Source organism: Hemiscyllium ocellatum, chromosome 36 (assembly GCF_020745735.1).
Source record: "Hemiscyllium ocellatum isolate sHemOce1 chromosome 36, sHemOce1.pat.X.cur, whole genome shotgun sequence".
Lineage (NCBI taxonomy): Eukaryota > Metazoa > Chordata > Chondrichthyes > Orectolobiformes > Hemiscylliidae > Hemiscyllium > Hemiscyllium ocellatum.
The window spans coordinates 15,588,324-15,600,085 of NC_083436.1; the positions used below are offsets into that span (position 1 = coordinate 15,588,324).

Here is an 11,762-nt window from a genome sequence, read left to right on the forward strand (position 1 = left end):
AGAGTCGCACTAGACCTAAATTGACTATCGGAATTCATAGGCCAGTATTTAGGCGAATACACAGCCTGGAAAATCTGCCTACATTTGGTTTGGAACAGTTAAATTGCTTAGCAACATCCAAATCAGAACCAATCAAAATGGTCACCCTGTTCTAATTGAGGTTGATACCGCCATGGCTATTTCAGTGATTGCAGAACCAGAGTTTACCAAAATTCACTCTGAACTCCAACCATGAAGTTTATGCAAGACCACAGCTAGATTGAGGACCTATACTGCAGAACATTTACAGATTAAGAGTACAACATTGGTCCCTATCACTTATGAGAAACTGCTGGGTCAGTTACCATTGATTATAGTAAAAGGCTCCAGCCAAAGTTTGATAGGGTGAAACTGGTTGAGAAAGATTGACCTAGATTGGCTCAGCACGTTTTGGTTAGAAAATGGCTGCCTGAGTGAAGTCCTAGTTTAATACTCAGACGTTTTTCAGGAAGGTCTAGGAACTATCAAAGGTGCCAAGGCCACCTTACATGTTGACCAGGAAGCAATTCCATGATTTTGCAAGGCCTGCCCAGTGCCATTTGCCTTACGGACAAAAGTAGAGGCATAAATCAGAAGGCTGGAAAGCAAAGGAATCAACAAACCAGTCTAGTTTGTGGAATAGACATCACCAGTCACATCAAGTGTGACCGGTAGCTTTGCCTCTGTGGGGAGTTTAAACAAATGGTAGACTGCCTCTCACAGCTGGATAGATGCCCAATCCATCACATAAAGGATTTATACACAAAGCTGACAGGGAGGCTATCCCTCATGAAGCTGGACATAAACTATGTGTACTTGTAATTGTGGTTAGATGAGGATTATCAGAAGTATGCTACAATTAATACCCATAAGGTACCCATTAATTTGTACCAATCTACTAGATTGCCATTTTGGGTCATTGGTCTGAGCAATTTTTCAATGGATAACAGAGAACATTTTACAAGGTCTACCCCAGGTCACTATTTATGTAGAAAACATGCTACTAACAATGAAGACCAGGTAAGAAGCACTCATAGAACTTGGGCATGGTCTTTAGATGTTTCTCCCAGACCGGTGAATGCCTTAGAAGGGAAAAATGTGTGTTCCACGCACCCTAAGTGACCTACTTGGGCTACAGCACCAATGCATTTGGGTTACACCTGTTGGAAAACAAAGTAAGGGTAATCAAAGGTGCCCCAATTCCCATGTCTGTACCAGAGCTTAGGTCTTTCCTTGGGCTGGTGAATTATTAAGGAAATGTCACACATACCCTGAGGCCTCTACCCTGGCACCTTTGCATCAGCTTTTAAAAAACTGTCAACCTTGGAAATGGTCACATAGCCAAGCCAGGGAAGTGAAGAAGCAGCTATCATCCCCTAAGTTGTTGGCACACTATGATCCCAAGCGAAATCTGATATTGGCATATAATGCTGCCTTATAAGGCTTCGGGGTAGTATTAGCTTAACTACCTTCCAAGTCAATGCGTTCTACATCACCACCAACCTCTGAATGAAAACATTCTTCCTCAAATCCTCTTTAAATCTCATACCTCCCACCTTAAAATTATAATTCCTTGTTACTGACCCTTCAATTAAGGAGAACAGTAACTTTCTATTCATCATGTCCATGTCCCTGAAAATCCTATACAGATCCCCTCTCAGCCATCTCTGCTCTACAGTAAGCAGTCTGAGTTTATCCAGCCTCTCTTCATCGCTAAAGTATAGTTCCACCCCAAGCAACATTTTGGTTAGTGATACAGTACTTAAGCTGTGACCCAACCAAAGTTTTACACAGCTCCAACATAACGTCCTTGCTCTTATAATTTGTGAATACATCCTAGGAGGAAGTGAGGACTGCAGATGCTGGAGATCAAAGTCAAAACGTGTGATGCTGGAAAAGCACAGATGGTCAGGCAGCATCCAAGCACGTTTCAAACATCAGCTCTTCAGTAGGAGTGGGTGGATGTTTCCTGAAGAGTTTGTGTTCGAAATATCGACTCTCCTGCTCCTCGGATGCTTCCTGACCCACTGTGCTTTTCCAGCACCACACTTCTTGACTGTTAATAGGTCCTGCCAGCTTCCAGGATCTGTGGACTAGCACCGCAGATCCCTCTGTTCCTCTAAGCTTCCTAGAATCCTGCCATGCATTGAGTACTTCCTTGTCTTGTTACTTCTTCCAAGTGCATCACCTCACACTTGTTGAATTAGATTCTACTCTCTGGTTAAAACATATCTCCAAATTCCCAATTAGACTTATTAGTGACTATTTTAGTTTGATGGTCTTTGGCTCTGGTTTCTCCTTCTCTATCTCTAGTGGATCAAATACTTCCATCATTTTAAAGTGCTCTGTCATATCTCCTTCTCTATTCTAGAAAAGCGCCCGTGCATGTTCTATTTTTCCTAATAGATCAATTCTAGTATCTGCCTTCAACTACATGAAACCAAAAACCTTCACAGTTGTTTATGTCGCTCCAATCCTCTGATCAGTTTATTGCAGTCTATTATTGCTATACACTGTCAAAATAATGGAGATCTAGAGAAAAAGTTATGACAGAACATACATATTTGTAATAATTCAGGTACAGGGCTTTCTGGCTACCATGGTTTTAACACAACAACAGTACTTACAGGTTCATCTTGATAGAAAGGATTTATGTAAGATGTTCTGTCTGTTATTTCCTCCATTGCAAGTTTGGTTAATCTTAGTACTTAGAAAGTATAAAGAAACACATCCACTTCAAGCACAGTGTTACTGGCACTTAAAACATCACTTATAATGAGACTTCTTGATAACTTACATGCAACTATGGCAACATATCTCAGCAACAACTAAACAGAGAAAAATCCTGCTGAGCTCAGTCATGAGCTTGAAGTCCCTTTCAGATTAAGCACGGAGCTAAAATCTTGCTTTACCATATGCCCATACCAATGAAGTTAAGACCTATATAGAATTACTCTGAAATATGATCCATTTTTATTCTCCAACACAATTGAGAGCGAAACTCCCTAAGCTAAACTTATAAAAAGTAATCTTATCCAAGTAAATTTAGACTGTTTTTAAACTATGTAGAAGTTTCATATAGATCCATTCTTAATGCATCACATTTTCACTGTCTCTTCAATTTCTCTCACATGCCAATTAAATTTGTCTGATTCAGAAACTGCAATTAAGTTACAAAACAAGCAAATAAACATTGTGGATGTTGTGGTTCTGTTCGCCGAGCTGAGAATTTGTGTTGCAGATGTTTCGTCCACTGTCTAGGTGACATCCTCAGTGCTTGGGAGTCTCCTGTGAAGCGCTAAATGCAGCACCGCGCATTTATCTGAATTAAACTCCACCTGCCACTTCTCAGTCCATTGGCCCATCTGGTCCAGATCCTGTTGTAATCTGAGGTAACCCTCTTCGCTGTCCACTACACCTCCAATTTTGGTGTCATCTGCAAAATTACTAACTGTACCTCTTATGCTTGCATCCAAATCATTTAAGTAAATGACAAAAAGTAGAGAACCCAGCACCGATCCTTGTGGCACTCCACTGGTCACAGGCCTCCAGTCTGAAAAACAACCCTCCACCGCCCTTTGTCTTCTGCCTTTGAGCCAGTTCTGTATCCAAATTGCTAGTTCTCCATGAATTCCATGAGATCTAACCTTGCTAATTAGCCTCTCATGGGGAACCTTGTCGAACGCCTTACTGAAGTCCATATAAATCACATCTATCGCTCTGCCCTCATCAATCCCCTTTGTTACTTCTTCAAAAAACTCAATCAAGTTTGTGTGACATGATTTCCCATGCACAAAGCCACACAAAGGCCGCCTTGCTCATCTTTGAGGGGCCCTATTCTCTCCCTAGTTACCCTTTTGTCCTTAATGTATTTGTAAAAACCCTTTGGATTCTCCTTAATTCTATTTGCCAAAGTTATCTCATGTCCCCTTTTTTGCCCATCTGATTTCCCTCTTAAGTATACTTCTACTTCCTTTATACTCTTCTAAGGATTCATTCGTTCCATCCTGTCTATACCTTACATATGCTTCCTTCTTTTTCTTAACCAAACCCTCAATTTCTTTAGTCATCCAGCATTCCCTCCACCTACTAGCCTTTCCTTTTACCCTGACAGGAATATTCTTTCTCTGCATTCTCGTTATCTCATTTCTGATGGCTTCCCATTTTCTAGCCATCCCTTTCCCCTCGAACATCTGCCCCCAATCAGCTTTCGAAAGTTCTTAACTAATTCCATCAAAATTGGCCTTTCTCTAATTTAGAACTTCAACTTTCTCTAATTTAGAATTTCAACTTTTAGATCTGGTCTATCCTTTGCCATCACTATTTTAAATCTCATAGAATTATGGTCGCTGGCCCCAAAGTGCTCCCCCACTGACACCTCAGTCACCTGTCCTGCCTTATTTCCCAAGAGTAGGTCAAGTTTTGCACCTTCGCTAGTAGGTACATCCACATACTGAATCAGAAAATTGTCTTGTACACACTTAACAAATTCGTCTCCATCTAAACCCTTAACACTATGGCAGTCCCAGTCGATGTTTGGAAAGTTAAAATCCCCTACCATAACCACACTATTATTCTTACAGATAGCTGAGATCTCCTAACAAGCTTGTTTCTCAATCTCTCTCTGACTATTAGGGGGTCTATAATACAATCCCAATAAGGTGATCATCCCTTTCTTATTTCTCAGTTCCACCCAAATAATTTCCCTGGATTTATTTCCAGGAATATCCTCCCTCAGCACAGCTGTAATGCTATCCCTTATCAAACTTGCCACTCCCCCTCCTCTCTTGCCTCTCTTTCTATCCTTCATGTAGCATTTGTATCCTGGAACATTAAGCTGCCAGTCCTGCCCATCCCTGAGCCATGTTTCTGTAATTGCTATGATATCCCAGTCCCATGTTCCTAACCATCCCCTGAGTTCATCTGCCTTCCCTGTTAGGCCCCTTGCATTGGAATAAATGCAGTTTAATTTATTAGTCCTACCTTGTTCCTGCCTGCCCTGACTGTTTGACTCACTTCTGTTCTCAACTGTACCAGTCTCAGATTGATCTCTTTCCTCACTATCTCTCTGGGTCCCACCCCCCACTCCACCTTACTAGTTTAAATCCTCCCGAGCAGCTCTAGCAAATTTCCCTGCCAGTACATTCATCCCCTTCCAATTTAGGTGCAATCCTTCCCTCTTGTATAGGTCACTTTTACCCCAAAAGAGATTCCAATGATCCAAAAACGTTAATCCTTCTCCCATACACCAGCTCCTCAGCCATGCATTCATCTGCTCTATCTTTCTATTCCTGCCCTCACTAGCTCGTGGCACTGGGAGTAATCCAGATATTACTACTCTCGAGGTTCTCCTTTTTAAATTTCTGCCTAACTCTCTGTAATCTCCCTTCAGAATCTCAATCTTTTCCCTTCCTATGTCATTCGCTCCAATGTGGACAATGACCTCTTGCTGGCCCCTCTCCCCCGTGAGAACATTCTGCACCCTCTCTGAGACATCCTTGATCCTGGCACCAGGAAAGCAACACACCGTTCTGCTTTTTCGCTGCTGGCCACAGAAACGTCTGTCTGTACCTCGGACTACAGAATCCCTTAACACAATTGATCTCTTGGAAGCCAAGAGATTATTCTCTTTGTTGCATTAGAGCCAGTCTCAATACCAGAAACCTGGCTGTTCGTGCTACGTTCCCCTAAGAATCCATCACCCCTACATTTTCCAAAACAGCATACCTGTTTGAAATGGGTATATCCACAAAAGACTCCTGCACTAGCTGCCTACCTCTCTTACCTTTCCTGGAATTAACCCATCTATGTGATTGTATCTGAGACTTTCCCCCGTTCCTATAACTGCTAACATGCTGTTGCTGTTGCAAATTTCTCATTGCTTCTGTCTCTACAAACAATCCATTCGATCTGATAAGATTCGTATCCAACAGCATTCATGGCAGATATAATCCGCAGTAACCCTTAAACTCCCACATCTGACAAGAAGTTTATATCACCGTACTAAAGGCCATTTTTGCTTCTTCACAATCTACAGACCCAGACAATAATACTGCCTTATTCCCCTGCAAAACACTGCCCCAGGTTAAATTAATCGTTGTGGCTCATATTTTAAGTTTAAATCGTGGTATAAAAGTGACTGTAGCAGTGAAGTTTCTGGTGAATTTTAACCCCCAGAATGTGGATTATGGGAGAGCTAGTAATTACAATGCAGTTCAATGTCAAGGGGAGATAATCACATTTTGCTTTGACTGGAGATGGTCATTGCGTGAAGCTGATGTCATTTACCAATTTTTAACCTAAACACGGATGTTGACCAGGCTTTACTATGGACACTTACTAAATAAAATCTAAGTAATTGTAAATTGTATTAAACATAATACCATCATCAGCTAACAATCCTATTTCTAACTTTATGATGGGGGAAATGTCTTTGATGAAACAGCTGAAGATAGTTGGCCTTAAGACACTGTCTTGAGGAATCTTTTCAGCAACGTACTGAGACTGAGATGATTAGGCAGCAACCATTAATGATAACCATCTCCCTTTTGTACGACCGCAAGCAGTGGCAAGTTTACTTCCGATTCCCAATACTTTTTTTTAAGGTTGCTTGATAACATGCTTTGTCAAATACTGCCTTAATATCAAGGACAGTCCTTTTCATCTCATTCCAACAATGTGTCCATGTTTGAGCCAAGGCTACAATGAGGACTGGAGCTGAGTGGGCTTGGTAGAACACAATCAGAACTACTTGACAACAGCAATAATTGGCTTCTCGTCAGGTGACCATGCCTATGAAGTTGCCCGATGAAGGAGCAGCGCTCCGAAAGCTAGTGCTTTCAAATAAACCTGTTGGACTATAGGCTGGTGTTGTGTGATTTTTAACTGTATTGACAGTGCAGTGGGGAACCACCAAATCTGCAATGAGAAAGCCTTAAAAAAATCTCCCTTTTCTATGTGGAGGTATTGGAAAGTTTCCAGTAACCAGTAACTGGCTGTCTTTCACTCTCTTTTCCTGCAAATCTTCTGTTGAAGAAGGAATAGAATGTCTTTAAAGAAAGAACAAATTTTCAGCCACTGAATTAGGGAGAGCTTTGCTGAGCAAAACACTAGTGTCAACAGTAAGGTCTGAAAATGATTTGCAAGTAAAAGAAATCAAACAACCCATTGAATGCTATGGTCCACACTGGTGCTGTCAAGTTAGTAATATTTATTTCCTAACTTTTATTGGTTGAGGGCATCTTGTTTATAACAAAGTTATTTTCCTGTTAAATACAACAGCCTGGTGAGTTGTTTTAACCTGAGTGCATCACTCAGGTAAATTGGATCTCTTTGACTAAATCTTTTCACATTTGTGATGATTCTGGGAATAGCAGTGCTTATTTTCCAGTGTACCATCCCAGTAAGTCATGACACATTTTGGGGATACCTTTAGGAAATTTTGCATTAAAGAAAATGTAAAATTAGGTGTAGGATGCTAAGTGACCAAAGGAATCACTAGGTTTTGGACTGTCAAAAATAAGATCACATTAGAAAATGCCAAAGCCTTCCTGCAGGTGCAAGAGATGCCCCTGTCAAACTTATAAGAGATCACAAAAGCCAGGCTGACAAGTGAAATACAAGTGGAATTCTGTGCCAGAGCTAGGAACACAAAGATAATTGAAAGATCGGCACATCATCTGGGGTCAATAAAATTACAAGTGAGACCAGGTACTCCAAATAGTGAGACATTGGAATCAGTTCATATTGAGTTACAGGAGAAAGTGAGGACTGCAGATGCTGGAGATCAGAGCTGAAAATGTGTTGCTGGAAAAGCGCAGCAGGTCAGGCAGCATCCAAAGAGCAGGAGAATCGAAGAAGGGCTCATGCCGAAACGTCGATTCTCCTGCTCTTTGGATGCTGCCCGACCTGCTGCGCTTTTCCAGCAACACACTTTCAGCTTACAGTTAAAGCAGTTTGAACATTAGGCAAGATTTTAGAAGTTGAACTTGGAATTGACGGAAATTGAAATGCAAATAAAAAAAGAATTAGAATAAAATAATGCTTGACTTTGTAGAGAGCGCAAAAGAGAGGAATATGAAAATGATTTAAGCTCAGAATGATGCATGTCAAAAAAGAGCAGTCAGACAATGAAGCAGTCTCTGATGGGGAAAATCGTAGTCATAATCTAAACTCCATAAAGAAATACTGATCTCTTTATGAGCCCTGTCAGAATTTGAGAAAAACAACATGGAGGCATTCTTCGTGTCATTTGAGAAAATAGTGAGACAAATGATTTGACCCAAGGAAAACACTGAACACGCAAAACAAATTCACTGGTAAAGCACCAAACAGTTACCCTTCAGTCTAAAGGGAGGTTTGTAGGGATTATGAAGCTTTAAAACAAAACATTTACTGCATACATATAAGTTAGCTCCAGAGCATACAAGCAAAGGTACTGAAATTTAAGAAAGCAGCCTGGGCAAACCTAAATGAAATTTCCGAAGCATTATGTAAATTAATTTGGACAGGTGGATGTACAAGCATTAGGATTTGAAATCACGTTTGAAGTTCCCATAGAGATCTTTCTCTTGGAAGAATTTAAAACTTCATGACCTTTTGTAATTAGAAATAATGTTTGGAACTGCTAGGCAAGCATAGTAATGACAGACAAGTAATACAACAGGCAGATGTTAGAGTAGCTGTCCTTATTGATGAGATAATACCTCAAAAGATGTATTTGGCATGTCTTCATTAATTGAGATCACAAACCAGATCCAGGGTTGAAGAAGTTAGCACAGGCAGCTCACACAGAGGTAGAGACTGAAGGAATTCCAGAGTGCCATTACATTAAGAATGATGCCTTGATGAGGAAGTAGAGACACACATACAGACTCGCTCAGAACAGACAGTTATTCATCAGAGGTAAAAACAATGACTGCAGGTGCCTGATGAAGGGTTTTAGCCCAAAACGTCGATTTTCCTGCTCGTCGGATGCTGCCTGAACTGCTGTGCTTTTCCAGTATCTCTCTACTCCAGTTATTCATCAGACAGTGATCTCACCCAGAAATTTTACAGAAATATTGTGAGTAGCACATAAATTTCATATGGTAGGACATATGAAAAATGCAAGTATCAAGCAATGTTTTACTTGACCCAGACTTCATAAATAGCTTAATGCAATTCTGCAAAATATGTCATACACATCAGGTAGTAGAAAAACTTCAATATGTAATCAAAGCTGCATCTTTAATACCTATTACAGGTTTTGAAGTATTTATTCTGTAGGAAAACTTGAATTGTGATGAAGAAAGCATTGTTTTGTTTGAAACAAGAAATAAATTACAGAATCTGATCCCAGTTCAGGAATGTTGATTGCATAACACTATCATAACAAAAGATAGACAACACACAACTGTTCAGTTAGAAGTGCTGTATATTAAACAACGGTTTGGTGTCTTATAGCAGATTCATCTAATACCATCAGGTTAAAATTTTGATTGCAGTGCTAACAAATTAGTCATTTTGTTCAATGTACAGAAGAAAATACAGGTAAATTCTATGCAGTTAGGTCAACACAATATTATTGAACATCCATTAACAGTCTCCAAAGGTCCAAGTATTTCATACTACGTTCTCAAAATGGTAATGTTGACCAGGGATTAGTAAACTAAGGATATAAAGACATTCCCTGTACAACTAAAAAAATGCAAAATGTTTGAGGTTCCAGCTGCAAATTCTCATATAGAATCCAATATGGATTTGTCAAAATATTATCAGGAAGTATCAATATTTCCCAGGGTGTTCGATATAGGCTTTGAAATGAGGAAATTCTCTAGTGAACTCTGAAGAGAAGCAGGGCCTCCATTCATATAAAGTAGGAATTTAATTGAATTTGAGATTAAGAAATTAACATTGAATGAGAATCAGCAAATTCAGATGTAGTTGTGGTTCTGTTCGCCGAGCTGGAAGTTTTTGCTGCAAACGTTTCGTTCCCTGGCTAGGGAACATCATCAGTGCTATTGGAGCCTCCTGTGAAGCGCTGCTTTGATGTTTCTTCTGGTATTTATAGTGGTTTGTTCTTGCCGCTTCCGGGTGTCAGTTTCAGCTGTAGTAGTTTGTATGTGGGGTCCAGGTTGATGTGTCTGTTGATGGATCTTCTTGCCGTTTCCGGGTGTCAGTTTCAGCTGTAGTGGTTTGTATATGGGGTCCAAGTCTATGTGTCTGTTAATGGAGTTTGTGGATGAATGCAATGCCTCTAGGAATTCCCTGGCTGTTCTCTGTCTGGCTTGTCCTATGATGGTAGTGTTTTCCCAGTCAAATTCATGTTCCTGGTTGTCTGAGTGTATGGCTACTAGGGATAGCTGGTCGTGTCGTTTTGTGGCTAGCTGATGTTCATGGATGCGGATTGTTAGCTGTCTTCCTGTTTGTCCTATATAGTGTTTTGTGCAGTCCTTGCATGGTATTTTGTAAACTACGTTAGTTTGGCTCGTGCTGGCTATTGGGTCCTTTGTTCTAGTGAGTTGTTGTCTGAGTGTGGAAGTTGGCTTGTGTGCTGTTATGAGTCCTAAGGGTCGCAGTAGTCTGGCTGTCAGTTCTGAGACGCTCCTGACGTATGGTAGTTTACCATACTACCAACGAGCCAAACTAACGTAGTTTACAAAATACCATGCAAGGACTGCACAAAACACTATATAGGACAAACAGGAAGACAGCTAACAATCCGCATCCATGAACATCAGCTAGCCACAAAACGACACGACCAGCTATCCCTAGTGGCCATACACTCAGACAACCAGGAACATGAATTTGACTGGGAAAACACTACCATCATAGGACAAGCCAGACAGAGAACAGCCAGGGAATTCCTAGAGGCATGGCATTCATTCACAAACTCCATTAACAGACACATAGACTTGGACCCCATATACAAACCACTACAGCTGAAACTGACACCCGGAAACGGCAAGAAGATCCATCAACAGACACATCAACCTGGACCCCACATACAAACTACTACAGCTGAAACTGACACCTGGTAGCAGCAAGAACAAACCACTATAAATACCGGAAGAAACATCAAAGCAGCGCTTCACAGGAGGCTCCAATAGCACTGATGATGTTCCCTAGCCAGGGAACAAAACGTTTGCAGCAAAAACTTCCAGCTCGGCGAACAGAACCACAACAACGGACACCCGAGCTACAAATCTTCAACCAGACTTTAATTCAGATGTAGGTCCTGCAGCAACTCAGATTCAAATTCCTCATATTGATTTTGCAACGATTTTCACTTCAATGAGCATAAACATTTGACAGCTTTGAATAAAATGAAAGAATTGGAAAGTTTATATGGTGTTGCTTCAGAAACAACAGATATGTGTATAGCTCAGAACAGCAGTTACAAAGTAAGTCTCCAAAGGTGAATTCTCAGTCTGAAATGACAGTTAAAAACAAGCCATGTTCCTTCAACTCCACTTGTTTAACACAAATATAGATCAATTACTTGAAGCAAGTAGCTTTTTCTTCTGAAGAAGTGGACATTAATGAAGTAACTATGACAAAACCAGCAAGTGTAGTTCGCAGTAGGGAAATGGTCTTGAAGGCAGATATGTGGGAAAATATTTCAATGTCATATGTCGATGAACATATTAAAGCATATTAATTCAAAATATTTATTTAAGTCAGAATTGTGGGAAAACCTTGGCCTCTAAGCCAAGAACGTCAACCTGGAAGCCAGGTTAAATCAATATAATCTTAAATACTAT

At 40.5% G+C, this 11,762-nt stretch overlaps 1 protein-coding gene across 1 annotated transcript in view; it reads right to left on the reverse strand.

Moving 5' to 3' along the window:
• LOC132833286 (WD repeat-containing protein on Y chromosome-like) overlaps nucleotides 1-174 on the reverse strand; it is a 69,743-nt gene extending 69,569 nt beyond the window's left edge. Inside the window, exon 1 of the mRNA XM_060851450.1 lies at nucleotides 169-174. Coding sequence (XP_060707433.1) covers nucleotides 169-174 — 6 coding nt within the window. The remainder of the gene's footprint in view (nucleotides 1-168) is intronic.
• Nucleotides 175-11,762: the final 11,588 nt, after the last annotated feature.